At 37.0% G+C, this 25,278-nt stretch overlaps 1 protein-coding gene across 4 annotated transcripts; it reads left to right on the top strand.

Annotated features, from left to right (window-relative positions):
- Positions 1-627: 627 nt before the first annotated feature.
- On the top strand, positions 628-18,932 carry LOC122531353 (trichohyalin-like). Of its 4 annotated transcripts, XM_043659198.1 has the most exons (6): positions 673-784; positions 818-1,154; positions 4,624-4,811; positions 8,534-11,171; positions 12,904-13,063; positions 15,142-18,932. In XM_043659198.1, the coding sequence occupies exons 3-6, from the start codon at positions 4,628-4,630 to the stop codon at positions 15,418-15,420; spliced, it is 3,261 nt and encodes a 1,086-aa protein (XP_043515133.1). In that variant the 5' UTR covers positions 673-784; positions 818-1,154; positions 4,624-4,627; the 3' UTR covers positions 15,421-18,932. The 4 variants fall into 4 exon arrangements, with proteins under 4 accessions (XP_043515130.1, XP_043515132.1, XP_043515131.1 ...); XM_043659195.1 differs by having other exon boundaries at positions 628-977; XM_043659197.1 differs by having other exon boundaries at positions 628-1,154.
- Positions 18,933-25,278: the final 6,346 nt, after the last annotated feature.

Genomic DNA, 25,278 nt, shown 5'->3' with positions numbered 1-25,278 from the left:
CAGCATAAAAATCCGCAGTTGAAACAAATAAAAGTAGGATACTGAGAGGGCTCTATTATCCGAATTGCTCTCGCTTATCTGAACGGTTCTGCTATAAAACAATAAAGTAACTCGAACGATCGAGCACATACGACTCTTAACACACGTTCGCGTACGTGAATGCTATATTCATTCATTTTCGTGGTGACGCAATATGACATGAATTTCATCTGTATCGACGTGGACGCTATAGCTATTAAAACGTGATATTCTGAGCACTCGGACAAAATGCGACTAATCGAAAATTTAGATATGACAATTAATTTAAAAATAAATCACCTCTATTTCTTTGCTCAGCCCGATGAAATTTTTACCGTCCACGAACGTGTCAATTAATCTCTGATCGTCCAAAAAGACTCGCGTGTCTCGCGACGTCATACGAAAGACCACGGAGAATCCCATGACGAAAGACGTCTGCAACAATTACTCGAAATTGCCAGTCGAACCCTCCCGAAGACTGACTCCGAACGAATCTGACGTCACTGTATCCGGAAAGCGTGTGTTTGCATAGGCGCGATTCCGCGGAGAGGATACGCGCCGTGGCGACACGGTAGCCAACCAGCCGGAGTCGGGCCAGCGTTAAGTTTAGCCACTGGCTGGCAACGACAGTGTGTCAAGATCACTTGATCCCTCTGCCTCTGCCTTCACCTCGAACGCGTCGAGGGCCGATTGTTGCTTCCTCCGGCCAGTAGGAGAGGTTCAGCCCTCGAGTTCACAAAGCGGAGAATTTCGAGCGAAATCGAGAGAGAGAAAGAGAGAGAGAGACCCCCTCTCCCCTCCCTCAACCGTTCGGTAACACAGAGACGACACAGAAGAGAAGAGGATCTTATCCGAGGGAAGAGGAGGCGCCGTTTCTTCGAGAGGCAATCGAGTGTCGCGAAATCGATAGCTAGGCTTTTCGTGCGCACCGACGGATGTGATCTTGTTACACACACTTGGTACCGAAACCGATCGAAACGCGAATCGAAAGGTCATGGTGTCTGCCAGCGATTCGTCCCGTGGCTTCATCCCTCCCGTGGAGTTCGTGACGTTCGTTTGGGGATTAAGTGGCCTGTGAGGGTGAGACGAGCGTTCCGCGTTTGGTTAACGCTGGCGAGAAGGATTTTTGTGGCTAAGCTGTGACTTTCTAAAATTAGGTAAAAGCATGATTTGATGCATTTCAGTTGAGAGTGTCGGATTGAAAATATTTGCACGTTTCGTTCGGCTTGCGCGATGAACTTTTTTCGTACGAAAACGGTGACGGAAGAAAATCGTTGATTAGACAAAAGTATGATTTCAGTTTGAGCGAAGTGTTTTAGACATTCATTTCTAGCATTGTAGAGATTAAGTCTGAGCGGTGAACTTTTTTCACAGGAGAAAGAGTGAGACGGTTCGGTAAATGGTGTAAGGAAAATTTTTGTGGGTTGTCGATTTTTTTTTTTAAATTAGGCGATAGATGGAAAAGTCAAGATATGATTTAATAAATTTCAGTTCGAGGTTGCAGATATTTTGGGCGATTAAATGGTTCCATCAGTCTGTCGGATGGATTCTTTCATCTGAGATGGGTAACAAGGTTCTTCTATTTATAATTCAGTTATTTAATTTGAATTTTTAATTCGATAGTAAAATTAGTTGCACTGCAAAGGACCAGAGGATTAGATATTGCGAGAAAAAAAAAAAAAAACTCGAACGTCATCGGTACCAGTAAGATGAGAGATGCGAGAATACTAGAAAAAAGAAAAGCCAGGGTCGAGCAATTCGAACAATTGCATTAAATTGAGAAGTCATAGTTGAATTGAGTTCAGAAGTCACAGTTGAGTCGTAGACTCGTTGAAGCTAGTTTAATCGTATAAATCATCGAGATACTATCAAACATACGTTACACTATTTTAAAGTTGATCACTTAAATAGACGTTCAATATTAAACTGAACGCTTTAACAGAGCTTCTCTTTCTGGCATAAGAAGCAAACAGAAACATATTGTCCCTACGTTAAATTCCTACGTTTATTACACGTATATTTCTTTTTTCAAATTCCAATAATCCTTCAGAATATCCTTCGTTTTCATTCTTTTGATTACTGCCACTAGATGCGACATGTATGTACTTGGCTGTTTCTTTCGTTTCGTCGTTCATCCACAAAATAATTTGATCTTTTCCTCACACTTTTGTCCGTACAATTTTTCTCTTCGTCTCGTATCTCGTTCGAAACGTAAAACGACATGTCAAGTTCAAATTTCAGCTCGTAACGTTTACGGCTGGTGGAGAGAACCAGTCTCTCTCGCGGTGGGGCGAATACCCAATGATGAATTTCGCCCGGGTAACTTGTACACCCGTTTAATAACTAATCACGACGACCGCAGAATAGCCAATTAACTTTTAATTGCCACTACAGCCGAGCGCGACGAAGAACAACGGCCAGATTTACAGGTCTGGCGAATGTGATAATCGATCCCCCGCGTGCTTTATAAAACCGCGCCACTCTCCAACGCGGGCTAATCAATCTCTCCGTGCGTAAAAATCAATATACAAACACGTACCTTTCGAGAAAAAAAAAAAAAAAAAAAAAAATGAGAATAAAAGAAATTATCATTTCGTCTTACTATCCTTTCATCCTATCCTAACCTCGAAAAGGAAAAATAAGGAAGGAGAGAGACACGCGGGAAAAAATATATATATCGCGTTCGATCAAAATTCAGTGACACTGTCGTATAATATCGCAGACATTAAACCGGAGCCGTAGCCGGGGTCCGAGATGCTTCAGGAATAGCCGAGATGTGCTCCTCTGACGTGACACGAATGCCTAATAAGAATTTCCATCGGATGCAAAGTGCTCACACGCGTCTCGTTCGCGCGGCCACGGGATCCTCCGAGCGGAAGTAGAAGTACGACGCGTAACGCAGCTTCCCGGAACACAGAAACCGTTTAAACCGTTCCTCCAAACGTAGCAAAAATACGAGAGGAGAGGGTGTCCTCGTTTCCAGCTCGGTTCACCGCGCTTTTCCAACGACGATTGTGCGAATCGAACTTCCGCGTGGAGCTGGGAAAAGACGGACAAATAAAAATAAGGAATTTATCGATCGTATTAGGTCGGAATTTATTGGGATGAGAATTTATTTAGATATATCGCATGATATATATATATACATATATATTTTTGGTTTCTTATTTAGGTTTGGACTCTCTTTAGCTCAGTTGTTAATTTCGTTCAATTTTACTTTTACATTTCAATTTGAATTTAGTTGTTTATTCATAAATTTAGTTACTATATAATCAGCTTTTATAAATTATTTTATTATTATAAAAATTATAATATAATTAGCTTTTAATAATTAGGTTTTATTGTTATAAAAATTATAATAATTAAAATATAATATAATTAAATAAAATATTATATTTATAATGTAATATGATAAAAATTATAAGAATTATTATTATAAAAATATTATAATATTAATATAATATAATATAAAAATTAATTATATAATAACTAAGTTTATGAACAAACAATTAAATTCAAATTCAATATAATACGTTACATTAAATTATATTATAACAAGAAAAATTATAGTAGTTGCACGAATATACTGAATTCCCGTAAAGGTACCCCCATAAAATTACTAACAATAAGATTATTATAAAAACATTATAATATTAATTTAATATAATAATAAAAACTAATTATATGACAACTAAGTTTATGAACAAACAATTAAATTCAATATAATATATATTAAAGCATGTATTACATTTTATATTATAACAACAAAAATTATAGTAGTTGCATGAATATACTGAATTCCCGTAAAGATACCCCTAAAAAATTACTAACAATAAGATTATTATAAAAATATTATAATATTAATATAATATAATAATAAAAATTAATTATATAAGACCTAAGTTTATGAACAAACAATTAAATTCAAATTCAATACAACATATTATATTAAAGCATGTATTACATATTATATTATAACAAGAAAAATTATAGTAGTTGCACGAATATACTGAATTCCCGTAAAGGTACCCCCATAAAATTACTAACAATAAGATTATTATAAATACATCATAATATTAATATAATATAATAATAAAAACTAATTATATAACAACTAAGTTTATGAACAAACAATTAAATTCAATATAATACATTATATTAAAGCATGTATTACATATTATATTATAACAAGAAAAATTACAGTAGTTGCACGAATATACTGAATTCCCGTACCCCCGTAAAATTACTAACAATACGATTATATTACAATTTCGTAATCATTCACTCGAACGATAATACCACTGAAAAAAACCAATTGACCACTCGCGAATAGCAAATGATATTACAACATGGTACCGACCCCGGAACGAGAATTTTTTTCAACCGCTTCAGTTTCAAAATGATCCTCGACTGATCGCGTCTTCGGGAACGGTGGAGAACTATGGAGACTCTCGTCGAACGAAACGGGAGGAAACGCGCGAAACGAGAGAACGGAGAAAGCGAGACCGCGAAAGATGGAAACGGAGGCAGGCCGTTCTGCCGCCATTAGTTAGAACCGAAGAAGAACGAACCGTCGTAACGAAGAACATGTCCGTTTGATTGCAGGAGGATGCAGCCAGGAGCGACGGTGGTCCTGGCCACGGTCTGGCTGGCGGTGTACGCGAACCTGGTGGGGACACTCCGCATTAACTTCACCGCCGATCAATACTCTCCTTTGGCCCCGCAGCACCAGCGGCATGAAGTTCATCGAAGAGCCGAGGGCCAACCTTCGGCGTGGGAGGATCCGAATTTTGGTGAGAATCACCGCGCTCGACCTTTCGATCGGCCCGCGAAGGTCGTTCTCTCGATCACCGTGTGCCGTACGTTGTTCTATCGTCTGGCATTCGTTACATCAGTAATTTAATTCTGCCACTCTTTGTCCCTCCCTCTCTCTCTCTCTCTCTCCCTCTGTCTCTCTTTCTTTCTCTGTTATATCCACTAGTACTCTCTCCCGGCGTGGCAGAAACAGAGCGGCGACCTTGACGCCGGGGGAATATACGCGTTCTGGTTAACACGCTCGTTTCTGACATAACGGCCCCTGAGAATCGGATACCAGCCACCGGATAACGAAGTTCTGTTCGCGGAATGACTCAGACGAACGCTACGTAAGTTAGCGAGAACCGTGATTCCGGATCTGTGATTCCATTCGCCGCGGCATTTCTGTTTCCTATGTTTCTGTTCCTCTCTCTCTCTCTCTTTGCACGCTTCAGAGACATTTCGGAAACGTTGCGTTACAACAACATTTTCGATCATTGCGAGCTGCGTTGAGGGCCATTCTTACAGTTTCGCTTTCTGTCTTCCGTTTTTAGTGAAATTTCATCGAAGTTTTAAGGGGGCAGGACAGTTCGACGAGCCTAAAAATTACAAATACTTTGGAGAGTTAGTAAAAAAGAAAAGTACATATTTGATTGACATGAGCTTTTGTGGTTTATTATGAACTATAAGAAGCAACATTAAAAAAGAAAGAAAAAGAGGGCTCTTATTTAATTTTTTAACTTTTCATCCTTTTATAAAACTTTTCTTTTGCATTGCTTATCGGTGTGCATGATTCCAACCAAATAGGATTAGTTGCAACAAAAAGGCAGAAAAAGTTCAAAAGTTCAAAAGCAATATTCTCTAGAGATTAACGATCCAACATTTTCATTTTTGTGAAAATTATAAAAATAGCAGCTATTTGTTTTTGATGTATTGAATTTATGCCAAAAATTTCTAGGTTTTTTGTTTATATTTTTCGAGATTGTTAGAAATTAAAAAATGTTCGATCGTCAATCCCTAGTAAATGTTACACTAAAGATACGTACCAAGTTTCATAATAATCGGTTGGTTAGATTCCGAGATATCTTGCACACCGTTTCTAAAAACCTAGTTTTCGAAAGAAACGCATTTAAAGTTTCAGAACGTTATTTTTTCATATGTATCCTTTACTTACTTTTGTTACTTATATATCGCGGCTCACAGTTCTTACAATTCACAACTAAATTGAATCCAAGTCCCCTAATATTCGATTCACCAAATGTAATATTTGACTCGCACGATTTACACTTTATAATACTGCTTAAAGTTGTAAACAGTGATACAAATTCAATTATTCTGTATCCGCGGATTTATTATTACACCCCAATTAAACTGTTTTAAAAGACCTTTTGTATCTTATTTCTAAGACGTCAAACTACTATTTAACACAAAACAAAACGATCGATTTTTTGAAAATTTCAAACTGTCCTGACCTCTTAATCCAATCAACAATTAACAAACGAGATGATGAAAAATACACGAGTTTCAGCTCACAATCAGGAGTTTCAGTTTTTTTGAAACTCGAAGAAGCTTGTTGCAACTTTCAAATGTAGAGGAAAACTTACTTTTAAACCGCTGAACGATATAAACGATTTACGACCATTTGTTTGTTAAACCACTGGATAAATGCAACGTCAAGTTTGATTGTTACTTTTAGTCCACGATAGAACGCAGAATTAGCTTCGAGATCTATGTTTAACTCGACGCTTACGATTATTGATGGAAGTGCCAGGCCTGTGTATTTTATTTATTTTGTTAAACGTGGCTTGGAACGTGCAACGTCTATTTGAAGAATTAAAGTTGAAATTGCTACAAACTATTCTTCAATCTCGAATGCTCAATCGAAATTTATTTCAGAATGTTTCTTTTGTTCTTTTTATGAACTGTGTGATTTTTTTTTTTTCGCACAATAATCGAGAATTATTTTTGAAGATAAATCTTCGAGAAAAAATCTCTGTTAAACTTATATATGAGCAAGTTTTCATACGTCAACCATACTTTTACCTTGTTGAAATTTCGAAACGTTAGCGTAAGCTTCGTTTATTTCGTAAACACGTTCACCAACAACGAGATGAATTCTAATGGGAACGGTTTAAACGAACATTCACGGCTATTCGAAAGCAACTAACAACGCGTGTGAGAGTGTTGCTTTCAATTCGAGGCCATTTCACCTGAAACGTTATTTGGCCAACTCTTTGTCAAGATATCAGTCGCGAACTTGAACGCCACGTTCTGAATAGAATGGCGATAAAATCGCGAAACGCTTTGCTATTTAGATTTTCCATTTGATCCTTTAACCTTTCAACCACTGGTTGCGCGTGTCGAGTACCTGTTTAGTGTACGCGAGATCAAAGATCAAAATTTCTCGCAAGTAATAATGCAAAATTGTTGAAGTTGTTTCAATCCTTGATCAATCTTACTATCTTAATACCAAATCAGAGTAATTCTTTACGGGGAAACATTTGCTTGATTCCTATTCTCATTTTTATTAATTATAATCCTTCGACTGGTAGTTTTTGAAAGACTACTAACATGAAGGTGTAAGGTTTCATTATTATCTTCAAGTTTCAAAATTTATCCGTCTCTCAATTTTTCAACAATTATATTCCTATCCATTTTGATCTTCGTTAATTAAATCTCTCAACTGTGAGTAATTAGAAGCAACGTTTCATCTGCCTTTCTCGGAAATATAATGAAAGTTTTAACACTCATCCGTTTCTTAGTTTCTCAGTTTTAAATTGAATAAAATTTCAAGATTCTTTCTTGTTCTCATACTCGTTAATTAGACCCTTCAATTGCATGTAATTTGAAACGTTTTACTAATGTGCGTTTGTTGCTTCTTGATCAAAGATATATATTCAAGTATCAACCTTCGTCCCTTGTCTTAACATGAATGATTCGATAGAAATTTAGTTTATTGCTAATAACAAAATCTTTACATTCAACTGTTTATCTTCTATACTAACTTTTTCCCATTGCGTTAATCCCTTGTCCAATTCTTTTCTCCAGGCGTGTCGTTCCAAAAATCGTCGACGTTTCTCACGTCTGTTTTGTAACGTGATTTGTAAACTCGTGATTTCTCTGTTTCCACTCGGATTAATTAGCCAAGGTGCTAATTTGACCGAAGACGAGGCAAACTGTCTTTGATATCCACTCTTTCACATTTACGCTTTTATTTCTTCCTCCGTATAAAATTCAAAATTACTGCTAAAAAAAAAAAAAAAAAAGAAAAAAAAAGAAACTGCCAAAGCAGTCAAAAACCAATTCGTAATTTCTCTTTAGAAATTTTATGGACGTAAAACGGCCATTATTTTCAGAGATTCGAATGATTGTTCATAAAATACATACATAAATGAAAGCTCGCGGTGTTTGTTCAACATCGCAAAACTTTCCACATTAATTTCTCCAAACAGAAACTCTAAATTCTGCTTCAGTCGTCGATGGTGTTTCCACCGTTTTACTTTCGTCTCTCTTCTCGGAGTCTCTCCCATTTTTACGAAATGAAATTCATAAAGTTCGCCGAACGCAAGCAACGTAAAGTAACAGCGGCGTTACGTGAAAAATCGTCGTCTAACAAGAGCAGATCCTCCTCTTCCCTCTCCCCGCAGCCCCTTATCGCCACGCTAGACGGCGTAACCTCGTTTCACAATAACCCTCGTTCACCGATGCGTCAACATTCCAGGCTCCCAGGGACGATCCCACGAGAGCAGGCACTCGCTGCTCGCTCGCCGGTCACGGGACAGCGTCGCCGACGATATTTCATCTCTGGCGGAAGATAAGCGGCCCGGTGGCGAGTTGACGGACGATAACAGGGGCGCGAAAAGTGCGCTGTCGCCGCCGGTCGAGTTCGAGGACCCGTTCGTGGCCGACGACACGTTCCAAGATCAAGGTCCAGGCTCCGTGGAGATATACAAATTGGACGTGTTCCGGGTGAACTCACTGCTGAGGCCGTCGTCGCCGAGCATAATCACGAGATTCCCCCCCGAGTGGACGAGTAAGAGCAAGAGCAAAGCGCCGAAGAAGACCAATTACGCGAGCTGGAAGTCGAAAACGCCCGACTACGGCAAAGCCAACGGCCTGCTGAACACGCTTCGCAAACAGTCGAACTCGTTCGACGATCTGAGCACGGAGGTCCCTCCGGCGAACACCGACGGATCGTTCGGGATCGGCGGTGTGCCGGAGTTGCAGGTCGGCTGCGAGGGATTGGAAGCCGCGGTGTCGGATCACGACCGAGAGAGACGATCGATAGACTCCACTGTCACTGGAGACAAGAATCCAAAGAGGGAGGGGGTGGATCCCTCGTGGATCGACGTGACTCCGATATCGTTGAACCTGGACTACGAGCTGTCCGGCGAGGAGGGCTACGAGGAGATGGACGAGCTGCTGAAGCTGAAGAAATTGGAGAGCACGACGAAACGGAGCAGGCTGAACAGGGGCGACATGGACGCGACTCTTCATTCGGTGTTCCACGACGGCGAACACAGGGCCGAGAAATTGCCGGTTCGCGGTGACTTGGGCAAGTCTAGAGCGAGCAACGAGTCGTCGGTGTCGTCTGCCGAGCGGCAAAGTAATCGGCAGGTAGAAGAAAAGACGAAGCTGGCTGCTGACGAGGCTTTGCGTTTTAACGAAGGGAAGCGAGACGATTACGCGGCTAGGTCCGATGATGAGACGCCGGCGGGTAATCAACGTCGCAAGATATTATGGCTCGAGGAGCCTGACGTCGAGCAGCAGCTCAAGGGGAACGGGGAACGTCGCGAACGCGATACTTGGGGTTTCGGCGAGGACGAAGGCGTGGTATCTAGCGACGAGTTGCAGACGGAGAATCAGCGGCGAAGACTGGCCTACGAGAGACGGAACATGATCCGTCAGGAGGAATTAAGAAGAAGCGAGGAGCAACGTAGGAGAGCCGAGGAGGCGTTGAGACGGAATCAAATCGAGAATCGAACGAACAACGACATCGAGAGAATTCGTGAGGAATACGACAGAAGATTGAGTGAGAGGGAGAGAGTGGAGGAAGAAAGGAGGCGGCAGTTGCAGCAGTCGAACAGGTGGCAGCTGGACGAGGAGCATAGACGCCGTTTACAGGAGGAAGTATCGAGAAGAAATCGATTGGAGGAGCAACGTCGGACGCAAGAATTGGAGGCCCTCAGAAGACGCGAGACCGTGATACAGAGGCCTGCGTCCGAGGAGGAAAGAAAACAGTGGCAACAGGCGATAATGACGAGAAGACCCGAGGAGGAGGACCGACTGAGGGAGTGGGATGCACGACGAAGGTTCCGTGAGGAAGAGGCGCGTCGTAAATGGGACGAAGAGCTGAGGCGAAGGCAGCAGGAGCAGGACAGAAGAAGTCTGGAAGAGAGAAGAAGAGAGTGGATGCTGAAGCGCAAACAGGAAGAGGAAGAGGCGAGAAGAAGACACCAGCAGAGTAGAAACGAGCCCTCCAACTTGTTACAACCCTCGCGAAGTAGTCCGAACAGTAATAAATCGTACGATCCAGAAACGGAGCGACGAATGAGGGAAGAACAGGAGAGAGAACGTCAGCGAAAGTTGAACGAGTACATTCAACGTAACCGACCGATCAAGGTAAACAGTTCGATAGACCGTGAAAGGGAAGAGGCGAACGAGAGGAGGCAGGAGGAGGAACGACGTAGAGCGGAGGAGCAACGACAAAGACTGGAAGCGGAACGCAAGTTGCAGGACTACGTCCGAAGGAATCAACCGGTGCGCGTTCCGAAATTGAACGAATCGTACGACGAGAACTGGCTGGAGTACAGGAGGAGATTAGACGAGGCGAGGCAACGTAATCAGTCGCGATATACGGGCCCGGGAAGCGGAAGAAGAAATCACGGGCCGTCAGCCCCGACGAATATCGATCCACGGTATTACGTGGACGACGCGAGAAGAGAGGCAGCCCGAAGAATCGAGAAGGAGAAGGAAGAGGAGAGGATCCGCGAGCGACTGAGACAACAAGAGCAGCAAGAGCAGCTAAGGAGATACGCTCTGAGGCGAGAGGAAGAGGCTCGAAGGATGCAATCGAGGAGATACGAGGAGGAACGAAAGAGGCAGGAGGCGGCGAGGTTGGAAGCGGAGAGAAGAGCAAAAGAGCTGCAGGAAGAGGAGGCCAGGAGGAACCTGGCTGGGAGGAGGCCGTTGGAAAATACGAGACCAAGCTATGAGAATCGTAGACGATTCGACGACTACAGAAGGAGACAAGACACGAGTCTTATTCCAGCCAATTTAGTTTCGAACGAGTCCAGGCGAGCCGCGGAGAGACAAAGACAGGAGCAAGAGAAAAGGCGCGACGAGGCTGAAAGGCAAAGGTAAGAGGATACCAAGTAATGAAATGAGCGAAGGGAAAAGATAGAAATTTCGCGACTAGATATTAAATTATAATACAGCGTGCTGACAAATTGCATTAATTCAGCTGGCTTATTTATTAAGACTGGCAGTATTTTACAAAGTATAATTATTGTTTCGATAATGAATTTAGCACATTAGATAGTATTGGAAATATTTTACGTAAGAATTTTTAATTCCCTTTGAAAATTTTATTACAGATATATATATATATAATTTATATCACGTGAAATTAAGGGTTTAAAGTCTCTTCTGAAACGATTTTCTAAAAATTCCAATATGTCATTTGATGCTTCAAGCTGTTGTAAAATTCGCATATAGCGTGGAAAAGAGGATTCTAATTCGTGGTCTCGATAAACGTCACACTCTGAGTTAGTGAGCTATATGGAGAATATTTCGTGACTCCATAGATTCTCCTCGACGATAAATACTGCAGACAGAACCCACACACGTCGGCCCTCTTGCTAATATTTATGATACCACGGCCACCCTACAACCTTAAACCTTGAGTTTCAGAATGTTCTCGCGGCAATATATCATTCCTTCTCCTGAAATTGTTCTTCTATCGTTTTCGCTGCAGAGCTTAACGATGCCTACCAAGTCTACTTTCAACGCAACAATCATTCTTTACTATTCTTCTCTCGATGAAACGATATTCTTCTTGTACATCGCGATAGAAAATAGAATGCAAAATTATTTCCACTTCATCGATCATTCCATCACGATAACAGGCTAAACGTGACACGCAATGGTGTTTGCTATTTGCTCGAAACTTCAGCAAACAATCTCGCGTGCGTGAAACCTAGCATACAGAGACCAGGTTCGCTCTGAATACAGACTGGACAGAATATCAATCATCTATTTTTGAATCGTTCGATCATTAACGAGCTACGCACAGGGGAACAACGTGCACGTGTGTGTTCCATCTCTACTACGTTGTCGCACGCAACGTGTACACAGAGATAAAGGATCTGTCGAGTAAAAATATCGAACGTGCCCAAGAAATTTAAATTTACAGTTCGTACAACGAGTTACAAGTCGCCTTTCATACCTCGACTTGGCTCTAAAACATCGTGTCTTATTGCAATTTCGCTCATTTGCTATTTTCAATGGTAAAACAGACTCTGAGACTTTTCGCGCCTGCCTTATTGGAAATCCAAAGAAACATGTACCTACAACGACGTCGCACACTTCTGTGGGCGAAAGCGTCGAGACCTCCGAGGCATAAAATGCCATTCTTGCATTTGTACGCAATATCCGGCTCAATTGGCACGAACACAAAATATTTCAACTCGGTCTCCGAGTCTACTTCCGGGACACTTTCGATGGGGAGAGACTTCTTTGCCAGAGGTAATGCTGTTCGTCCTCCGCGACCTAGCACCTTCTCCTTTGAGAGACATCTTCCAGCATGAAAAGATGGGAGACAATTTTCGCAAGATCTATGCGCGTGTCATCGCGGCTACCAGGCAAGATAAACACACAGCGAGAAGAGGCTGTCTGACAATTTCGTCGACGGGAAACCTGGTTCGCCTAGCTAGCTAGCTAGCTGGCGGCAGGATGAGTTAACGCGGCGCGGTGCCGAGGAACGTTAATGAAACAAACAGGGTTGCTACTGGTCGCGGCGTGCACAATGAGCTTCCTCTTTCGGCGGTACGTACTGATAGTATAACGTGTCCCCTTATCCTTTGCACGCAGAGCGAGAGAGGCGAGGGAGAAGGAGGAGCACGACAGGGTCATGAAAGAGCATCGGAGACGGCAGGAAGAGGCCAGGCTGAATGCGTTGCCCGTGAGCGCGAGCATAATAGTCCGACCGGCAACGCCAAACCCGTTATCGAGGATAAATATCAATATCCCGGTGAGCCTTCTTCCAGCGTGTTCCACTTTCTGGCGCGCGATTGTTCCGCGCTTTCGATTCGATCCGCAACTTTCGAGAATTGTTTCGCATTATCCGTATCGCGTGTGTATATATATATATATGTATATATATATATATATATATGTCAGGACGCGGTCGAGGATTCGTAATTTCTCAACTGAGGAAACAGACGAGTAAGAGTTGTAGAGTTGTGGGATAATGAATAATATTATGTTATATGATAAATAAATAGTGAATAATATTATATTGTATAATAAATAAATAATATTATTTGTTAATACAATATTATTATTTATTATTTTATATTATTTATTTATTAATCAATGAAACTTATTATTTGTTAATACAATATTATTACTACAATATTATTGTTAATACAATATTATTATTACAATATTATTGTTAATACAATATTATTATTTATTATTTTATAAGTTTCATTGATTATTGACTAGGCAAGACGAGAAGACGAGTGAAACTTGTAGAATAGAATCTTCTCGTATGTGAGTTTCATACTACGAGTAAACGATATTTACTAAAAAATGTAGAATAATAGTAGTGATACACGAGGCACATACAAAATCACATCAATCAACTCTAGAAATATACACATAAAAGAAACCGGCAATTACGAACGTTATTTTTAAAAATTTACCCTCCACGCTATCTCTATTTAGCAAAATAAAATCATTCATAAGAATAACACCTTCGTTCCTTATTAATTATAGTTTTAGTGTTTTTTTATTAACCATTAATTATTTAATATTGATTACGTGATTAAATTGAGAACATAGAAAATGGAATTGATCAGTTTGTATAACAACTAGCAAGGAGTACACTAAAATGACTAATAAATATAATTATTCCCATAAAAGTTCAATGTAACTAGAGCTTTATTGGAACTTTCCGCAATATTATTGGGATATCGTATTCCAGCAAATGAAACCGAAACGGTTATATTTCTGTTCTATTTAATGTATCTGCACACGTAGGTTTCCGAAACGAGCGTCATTATCGTTGATATCGATTGGTAACTAGAGCTCGAGATCGTTAAACGCGGAATAATTACGCGTTCTATATGATATCCCCGTAAGTAAGTAATTTATAGTATAATATTCGCATTTCGAATTATTCTAACTGGAGTAAATAAAGGTACATAAATTGTTTATTTTTCGATTGAAAATAATTATAAATTGTGGAATGTAACTTTAGGACCATCAGCGAAATTTTTAATTGTCCATCGTGGTCGCATTTTTCTAATTTAAAAACACGTAAATATAAATTCTTCAGTGGTGGATAATCACGTATCAAATGATCAATGAACAATCATGGTGAAGACATCACTTTGGTAATCCACAGTGCTGCTCTACTTAAAAATTTAATTTCATCGGAATACGACACGATAATGCGAAACTTTCTTCTGGAAATATATCGTTACAGTATAAATTAAAAAGGTTAGAATGTAAGATTGGTAACAATATTTTTTTTTTTTTTTTTTGTTACCAATAATCATTATACAGAATAAAAAATTTTCTTTGTTACGATCATTGTGAATCCTCATAACTGACAACTGGACTACGGATTTTTGTGTACACGACTGGAGAAATAAAAATTGATATAATTTATTATACTATAATATTATATTAGTATATGCTAAATTATACTAATATTATTAATATTTATTATACTATATATATTATATTATTATAAAAATTAATATAATTATATATTAATAATTTCAATGAAAAATTCATATAATTGTGCATCATGTAGCCTATGTTACAACTACATTATTTCATTCAAATTTCCATTCTTACGAATACAAATAAATAGATAGAATCGTATAAATATATAATACTGTAGTATATACATATATATAGTACTGTGTCTTGAAGTTTATCTTCAATTTCTTTTTTTTTTCTTTCTTGAAGTTTGATTATTAAGATTGAATATACGTAATAATTACACGCACGAGGTACAGTGCACAAAAATCCTAGTCTGAAAATAATTACTTCGTCGAGTATAGAAATTTATTTCAAGTCTCTGCCTGTTCACAGCGACTGAACCCGTACGAAGAAGGGATAAAAGTGTCAAACTTTCCAGTGCCACCCACTCGACAACCACCTGTGAAGAGTCCGCCGCCCTGCGTCTGGGCGGTTGTCCACTGTTGCCCGTCGAAAGTCAATCGTCTAATTACGTGTTTCGAATCCATGGGATGTCCCGGCATCAATTGGGACCCCAGCCCTTGCAGAGCTAGCATCACGCAAGCTGCTAAAAACCAGGTGGCGAAATTTTACGCCGAAACCGAGGACAGGGATGAGTACGACTATCTTTAACGAAAGCCCATAGAACGGGATGATAGAATATAGAACGTGCCAAGTTTCGCGAGGCGGATTGATTGGTCCAGGTACGCTTTGAGTATCGATTCTAGGAGGTTGCCTCGACTAGTTTTTCAAGAAGCTGGAAGGGATTACCGCGAGTGGATCGAATAATATATATAAATCGCTTTAGTAACAACTTTTCTACGCAGGATTAATTGAGCAGAAGTTTTGAATATACAGGGTGGACCATTTAAATAATTAACACCTTCTTTCTGAAGACATGGATGAAATTTGGTTGAGAAAAGTTATTCAATGCCAAGCCAGCCTTGATATGGCAGTAATGACTCTTTTTTATAGATGGAGAGAGGTTTTGGAGATTTTTTCTTTCTTTTTTAGATATATTTTTTCATCCACTAGTCTCTTTTAATAAAAAAAAAAAATTAACTTATGTATGTTGAAAATGAGATAAGATATAAGGAATTAAGTATTTCCTAGAATGCATAGATTAATACTTTCTTATAGCAAGTGGCTACATGTGGATGTATTATTCCATTTAAAAAGAAATTTAAGTGACCTTGAAATCTTCAAAATTCCTCCACTTCTGTTATAAATTTCATGGTACTGATTAACTTTTAGCCACAAAATTTATCCATGTCTCTGAAAACAATGTAGTCTTTTGGGTGATCCCATTTACATAATCCACCTTGTACAATTGATATTAATAATTACTAAGTAATAGCTATATTGATAATTATGAATATTTTTGTCTTAATCGATTCCTTTCTAATCTTAGTATTAGCTCTTCTATAATAAGATTATAATATTTTTTTTATTTAAAAAAAAAGTATATTCTTTCTAGTCTAAATTTGTGTTTATACTGATAAACAGAAATTCTAGAGGAACAGCGGATAAAGAAATTCTCTGCAGATAATTTCACGTTAAGTATTTAGATGTATTAGATGTTTAACGTTAGAATATACGAGAGTATTTCAAATTAGACTTAAGGAGTATTACAATTAATTGTAACTATTATTACAGCAAGCCAAAACTATCGTTGGTCGTTGCAAATACTTCTTCTATGTATCTTAAATAATACAAAATTTTCTTTCAGTCCTTTAACATGACAATAAAAGTATATTTTCTATACTTTTATTCTCTATAGAAATATTATATATTTTTTATTCAAAAATCACATTACTGCAAAAATCTCTTGAATTCGAATTACTTTTTTCTCGATGATCTTAATGTTTGAATGTTGTGTCATCCAACTGCAACATTTCGGTAGAAATTATTGGCAGATGTTTCATTGCAATAATATATAACGATTAGATATTGAGAATGCTCGTAGAATGAGAATTCAATTAAAGGAGGTTATTTTATTTCAGTTTGTACAACTTCTTGGGCTTGTTAAATATAGTAATGTATGCAACGTATATTAGATGTATAATTACGTTAAAATATTGACTTTCTTCGATCCACTCACAGCAGGAAGTAGAGCTCGTGGCACACGATAAGAAGGGCACCAGTTGTGTTCTTCGCATATTCTCGTATTCTTAGCTCGCGAAACAGACAGTCACATTATAGATATATTCGGTATTTTTCTATTCGCTTCTTTAGATCGTCGTAAGCGTTGCATGATCGCCATTTTAAATATAACGAAGCGAGCGATCGCGCCAACACGGTTTCGAAACCGTGCGTCGTGATACCTCCTTGCAAAATCGACGCGACAAATATTCCGCGACGGGTTGCAAGGCGGTTCAAATATTTTTTCCAAATACCGATCGGATCGAAATAAGTGCAATATTGCATTGGGTCCTTCGAACGATTCTTCGAACACATTCAGACAAATACACACTGTCCTAGCTTCTCTTAAACAAAAATAAATTGTACCAGGAAAAGTGAGAGAAGAACTTTATAGAATGTTGAACGTAACAGTGTTCGATCAAAAGGGAATTGCAAATAAAGTATTGCGTTGATTTGATTTCGATTGATTTGACTCAAGCTTTTAAAATTACGTTTGATCAACCTCGTTAAGGACCGAGGAATAACTTTAATTAATTTTTTTAGAATTCTAATCTCTCGAAAGTTGTCAAAATTAGAAAATTCTTGGAATTCTCTTTCCTTCAACTGTAATGTCAAAGATGCTAAGCTGCGAATGACATGTTGTTCAAGTACTTTGGCGTATTTAATAAATTGACGAAAATATCTCGTTGGCCTTTAACGAGTTGATGAAAATATTTCGTTGGACAAATGAGCAATACACAGGGACCATTAGATTGCAATGGAACGAAACGAGAATCGAGATGATTTGCAGATCCGATGAAATTCCGCCGAAGAGGCCGATATTCAGCGGAGAGTAACCCGATCGTTTAGTATTGGACGGTGACGAATTTCGTATTGCGCCGTGACGGTTAGCATGTAAAAGTATAGCTGTAGAGGAAGAGTGAAAGATAGAGAGTGCATGTGCCCGGATGTGTGAGAGAGAAAAGAAAAACGCGACATCTGTTCGCGTCGTGGACGCACGTGCAATTAAGCACGTTGGCTTCGCGTTTAACGAACGTGGAATTATTAACTTTTTCTCTCTCTCTTGCACGTAATCGTTAAGCTATATTACTGCAGCTTTCTCACATGTGATATAATAGATAGGCTCTTAATTCGCTCTTAGCGCAGGGACGTATTTATGTCTGTAACGTAATCGATTATTACGGCGAACAGAGTCGAAAGTTCTTTCGCGATGTGAATGTCGACGATTATACGCGAAGAGCGAAGAAAAAATAAGAAGAGCGTAACTTTAGAAATGACAGAATTTGTTAAAAATTATTTTTGATCAATGTTTATGTAAGTTTAAATTCTCGCGAGTGTAGTGGAAATTCGTATCGGAGAAATTGAAGTTTCAAAGAATTTTCAAAGAAAAAAAAATCTAAATTTCTTGAAAAATTCAAATTTCTCAAATTTGAAATCCGAAGAATAGGACTTCTTACTGTAAATTGTAAATTTTTCATATACACTGCTAGTTCTAGCTAAGCTAGTTGGAGCTAAGTAAAAATTGAACCTAAGTAAAGAGATTCTTTTTTCAGTCATTGATTATTATAGCAATTACTTTAATACTTGGATACTTTACGTATTTCCGCACGTTCAAACAGTTTTCAATGAGTTTCCTTATTCTTTCTTTTGCACTTCGCGGTATGTACGCCCAAAGAAGAAAGTACACAATAGAGAACACTTTGTGAATGTATTACATGACGATAGTGACGTATTTTAGTCGATTACAACATTAGTATTTTTTTCCGCGAACATTAGTATATTTCTCGTTCTGATTCGATACTTTAGAGCAACAGCAACGATGAGATTGATATTTTTCTACTTGACACGTTGCAGAAAAAAGAAAAGAAGAAATATGTAAGAACGCATGCTCGGAGTGGTGAGAAGGTGTTGAGAGATTCTTAGCTCGCTGTAATATATTTAACGTTTAACTCTGTAATATATTATACGTAATGATTCTTTATAAATGCGAATGTCTAACTCAACTTTGAACTTCTTATTTTTAGACCTTTCGTCAAATCAAATAAAACGATGACTCGTCATACATGTACATACGATACAAGTGACTCGCAATATTTCAGATAATTAAATTAATTTGTTCATGATATATTACGTTACTTTGTTCCGTGAAAGCGTAAATTTTAATTCGTATTTTACTCTTGTAAGAATTTTGAAGATATTTCATTTTCAACACTGAAAGTGCTCGAGTACAGACCACTCGATCTCAGAAATTAATTTAATCAGAGTGTGTACTTTGAGATTGTCAATAATTCTCTCTTTTTTTATAGTATTCGGAGAGAGATGTGAAAAGTTTCGTAACATCGGTAATTAAGCAACAAATTTCCTGTTGTATCAACGTGAGGATGCTTCTGCTTATTACAATTGTGCAGAGTTTCAGGTACGTGCATTAAACGAAAAGTTTCCCAGTCGTACTGTACGTGGCTTCGTTCAATTTCCATCGTGCTCATTTGATCTCATGCGATTTGATTATACCTTTGGAATTATTTAAAAAAGAAATTTATTGTAATTGATATTTTTATTAACATGATACAGATTGTTATGCGGAATTACTGCATAATAGACGTGTAGAATATATTGTACTACTTGAATCGTTAATCTCGCGAAGATAATGATTTCTTTTTTTATTTAAAAATCTATTTATAACTGTCGCCACCTGTTAAAATGAAATCATATTTATATTTCTAAGAACTGAAATAAAATCAAGATTGAACAAAGTTAGAATGAATGTAAGATCTGTGTTTCCACAAGGACTAGGACTAAATTAAAATTAAAATGAAATCATATTTATATTTCTAAGAACTGAAATAAAATCAAGATTGAACAAAGTTAGAATGAATGTAAGATCTGTGTTTCCACAAGGACTAGGACTAAATTAAAATTAAAATGAAATCATATTTACATTTCTAAGAACTGAAATAAAATCAAGATTGAACAAAGTTAGAATGAATGTAAGATCTGTGTTTCCACAAGGACTAGGACTAAATTAAAATTAAAATTGAAATTAAAAATTAAAATTGAACGAGGTTGAAATGGAATTGCATTTAGATTTCTAAGGGCGAAACCTGAAATTTATTTCAAATCGAGACACTTGTTGCACGCGCTGAAATCGTGCAACGACGACTTCACTTTACGTAAGTGTGTGCAAACATCGCGATAAAAATATTTCCCTCTCGTGCCTGTATTGAATGAAAACGGCAGCTCTAAGAGGCGACTTATTTTCCTGCTTAATAGAAAAGCGTGAAAGTGCTCGCGGATAGATACTCAGCGTGGCGAAAATTCTTGAAATTCCTCGTCTCCATTCGAGCGAGTAGAATAATCCCACACCTTATTGGACACGAAATGGGCATTGCCTGTTGAAAAACGACGTGACCAGCAGCTCAAAAAGAAGAATTTGTTTCTGCTTCGGTCCGTCTGACCCGCCGCACCCTTCCTAAAACTATCCTGAACGTGATCGTCCCCCCGGATAACCGATTTCTGTTCAATTCGTAATTTCGTTCCCCGTTTTGGTAGACTTGTCACATCCTGATTACGATCTTCCTCCAACTCGTTCGAGCGTGTTCAGGATTTAATTAATCACTTTGATCGAAGTACGGTGAGTGCTCTAATCCTCTTTTATAATATTCATTAATCCTGCTGTTCTCTGCTCTTCTTCGTCGCGTTGTATCTCTTCTTTTGCAAAACATTATTTATAAGAAATTGTAGAACACAGTAACGATTGTAAAGTTATGTTGGATATGAAATATTTTTAATGTATTTTAAATTTTAATAATATTTAGCGAAATGAAATATTCATTTCGTATCGTTACATTTCATTAATAAAATTATTAATTACGGTTTGTTGAAATATTATTAAAATATATTAGAAAGTAAGAAAAAATATATTAATATATAAGATATTATTAAAATTTATAATAGTATATATTAGTATAATATACTGTAGTATAATACATAATATAATATATTAATATATAAGATATTATTAAAATTTATAATAGTATATATTAGTATAATATACTGTAGTATAATACATAATATAATATATTAATATATAAGATATTATTAAAATTTATAATAGTATATATTAGTATATTATATTAGTATAATACATAATATAATATATTAATATATAAGATATATATAAAATTTATAATAGTTTATAATATTTGGTCTTCAATGTACTTAATTTTATGATCTTTAGTGTATGCCACGCTTTTTATAAATAATGTATTGCAAACGAAGAAGGAAGAAGAATCCGAACGTGTATTATTATTCGAATATCTTTATATTTAAATGTTATATTATCAAGATATGATATTCGTTAATAATTAAACAATCATCTGTTATTAACAGACACTCGTTTTGCATGATATAATATTCGAACGTTCGAAAAATTTACAATATTCATCAGTGTCGCTATTTAATTTCTCAACTTGAAATTTTCCCATATTTCTACTCTCTTCAAATTTAAATAACCGTGACTCTCAAATTATCATTTTCGAGTCTCACTTCTGTTTCGAATAATTTCAAGAAAAATTTCAACTTCCAAAATAAGGAATTATTCCGGAAATAATAGCTTCATAGCTTTTCTTACGCTTGAAAGATTTGTTGCTTCTAAATTCTCAATTCTATGGATTGGGTTTATGGTCGTTCGAAAAGATCTGAAATTCCAAGATTCCTCGGGTACTCGTTACCCTCTGAAACTGGCCAGAGCGAACACCGCAAAAATTCCCGATTGCGACGTTCCACAAACGACGAAGTTCACCGGCATGATCTAATCTCGTCACCCGGTGAAGTTCGTCGTATTCGCTCGATAAACCAATGTCTGGAGTTGGATATCTCGTTTCATCCAGCGCCTCGCGTTTCTGACATACTAATTGCGGAGCAATACTCCGCAACGATAACCGCACAGTTCATAGACGTATCCCTCAGCGGTATAATTACCGTATTTGCATAGAAACCACGGCGCATCGAGCGACGGCGCTGTTTTCACGAAATTATCAAAACTCGTTAGAACTAGCCATCCACCGCCTCCTTATGAAGTCATCGCGCCACAGTGGCCGAAAGAGCGGCCATCTCCTGCTACGAGTTCAATGTTTCAATTTCAACGAATTAGTAATCATAAACTTTGTAGCTAAGAAAAAAAAAATTTTACAACGTACAACGAATTTACGCTGTGGATTTTCATAGTGCGTTTCATAGTAAATTTCAGGAGACGTGAAAACACGATCAAAGAAATGTAGCCTTTTTTTGCAGGTATTCTGTATATTCGATATTTCAAGATGTACAAATATACGAAATACATACGAAAAATAGAGAAAGCTCGTTTGAATAAATTTGTAGTCAGGATACGTTTGTTTAATCGTGTTCATAGAAACTTGAAATTGTACAAAGGCCCATGGCAATCCATAGTCATATGTGTAATATATGTGATTACGAAGCCAAAGTGAAGATTAATAGGGGAAAAGTGTAATTAATATACATATATTATATACTATAATATATTATAATATACTATAAAGTATAATTAATAATATATTATAAATTATATAAATATAATATATAATATATTATATAAATATTATATAAAAGTATAATTAATACATATATTATATACTATAATATACTATTATAATATACTCTTACTATTATATACTATAGTATAAAAGATAATTCTTAATTTTTGTATCATTTCAGAATAAATATCAGAATGTTTTGATCGTGAAATCTCGTTTTGTTTTTAATAATAATGATAATGATTTTTCAACACTACCAGCGTGGTCAATAATTATCGCTGATCTTTTTTTGGAATACGATTTTTTTAAATAATTTTTTATAGTATTATTTAATACAACGCAATACAGAAATGCAAGTTATATATATTCCTGTGTTGCACTTTGATCATCTACAATTTCACTATTAAAATAATTTAATTAAGTAAATATTTGAGTTATATCATAGAAAATAAAAGCTAAATTTCTAAATTGAGAATATTTCCACGCAAAACTTTAATGGCCGTGAAACGTCACTGCGCAATCGCGTGGCACAATTAAAAAGAAGGAGCCCCTCGCCGAAAATTTCCTCGACTTCCGCCTCGGCTTGAAGGAAAGAAACATTCCATCGAAAAGGATAATGCGATTTACTAGTCGTCGTGAAACAACAAGAAATTTCTTTCCAGCTTTCAACGCTTGCAACGGAAAAAAAGAAAAAAGAAAAAAGAAGAAAAAGAGTTAAAGTGTCCGCAGTGGCGACGAAAATCGCCACCGTGCCCAGCTAACTTCCGGCATTTGCATTTGCCTGCCTGTCGTTTTCTTTCCCCACTCGTAATGGCCACGCTCGATAACGAGGACATTCATCGGCGAAGGACCTGCAAACGCTTCCTGTCCAATCAACCGCATTGTTGTTACCACCGAAAAAACCCTTCAACGTCATCATCTTGCCTCGCGACAACAGCGAAAGAGCGATAATTTAGGCGAACATCTTGCACAATCTATTTTCTCCCGACTCGTTAGGCTGTTTGATCATCGTTTCTAACAATTGATCCGAGATGCGTTGATCGCGGCGTTTCATTGTTTTTCGCGAGTGTATCGACTCGTTCATTCAGAATGATGCTTAATTGCGAAGATGATCGAATTGTGGGAAATGTGCGGCGATTCTGTTATCGCGCAATAAACAGTTCAGCAGCCTCGATTATCATCGTCGTGCAGTTTCGGTGTTTTTGGAATCAGATCGTTTTATCGGATGGTCGTGTATTTCACGCAATGAGAACAGTAAAACACTATCGTCAACAGAATTTGTGAATTATTATTAATTGAAATACATATGTTTTACCTGACGGAGATAGGAAGTTAAATAATCGACGCTCACAGTTTTAGTTTCGTTTATTAAATCAAACCGATTGGCCAGTACTCGAAAACTTTATTAATATTAATAATTAATAAAAATTTCAATTTTATAATTAAACCGAATAGCTATTTGCTCTCGTCTATCGCAATTTTAAATTTATAAATATGCTTCAACCCGCTGCGCTGGTAGCTGATTGCGGACCATAACGAGCGACCAAACCGTATACGATAATACGTCGCTTTCTTTTCGAACTCGTCGGGTATGATATCACTGGATAGAAATTAATATTAGAGTAGTAATAGATTTATTATTTGTTTTGCTTGGGTTATACTTAAATATACTTAAAACTGAGGAAATATTTGGAGCAAAAAATTCTCACGTCACTCCAGCGCAAGAGGTTGAACCTTCGAGTTCTGATTCAGTGTACTAATTATTCCGTATGCCGTTAATTGCGATACCATTGAGATAAAATCAAATCTGTCAATGTGAGATCAGAAGTATTTATACGATTCTCTATAACAAATCTAATTTCCTGTGCATTTCAATCGCAGTACCATAGCAGCTACTGGACAAATATCGCAACGAACACGTACATGTATATAAAGGTATTGCATAATAGCGGTCAAAAGGAACGTGACTGCTTGCATCTATAGTTCGACTTCCTAATAGACATCGATTTGTTACAAGCCAAAGCAAACGAGCCTTTCACCGAGCTGACCAACCAGCTGCTGCGCTGCTTTGTATATTACATCGATTGCCAACCGTGTCAATCGCGTTCCCTTGATGTCGCGTCAGTCAAAGATCGGCCTTCCGTAACGAAATTTCACCCCGAGAAAAATAAAACGTTATATTATTCATTATAAAAATGAAGGACTCTTAATATAATTTCCATCAGGAATAAATATTTTCTTTCAAGTGGAAACTTTATCGAGTAATTATAATATAATGAGCGAAATTGCAACCAGGTTAATTTCAATATCTTGATGCCACGTATGTACATATGTCAAAAGCTAATCTTCCTATAAAGATAACGTTACTATCAATTTTATAAGTAAATATCTATTTCGGATCGAATAATTAAATTTTTATTTATGTTATAGGAGAAACGAAATTTCACGTATTGCAAAACTATGTTAATCGCATTTTCCTTGTTAAAAATAATTGGCAAAATTGACATACAGCTTAATTAATTAACTTTAAGAATAAATATAAGAATATATAATATAATAATTAATATAATAATTTTAAGAATATATAAATAATATAAAATATATAATAATATAAAAATAATATACAAACAATATAAAATATATAAAAATAATATATAATATATAATAATATAAAAAATAATATATAAACAATATAAAATATATAATAATATAAAAATAATATATAAATAACATAATAATTTTAAGAACAAATAATTCCTCTCTAGTAGAAAATTCTTCGTTGAATAATTAAATTTTT

The sequence above is a fragment of the Frieseomelitta varia genome, unplaced genomic scaffold (genome assembly GCF_011392965.1).
Source record: "Frieseomelitta varia isolate USP_RPSP 00005682 unplaced genomic scaffold, Fvar_1.2 scaffold_395, whole genome shotgun sequence".
Classification (NCBI taxonomy): Eukaryota; Metazoa; Arthropoda; class Insecta; order Hymenoptera; family Apidae; genus Frieseomelitta; species Frieseomelitta varia.
This window is presented reverse-complemented; position numbering and strand designations above follow the sequence as displayed.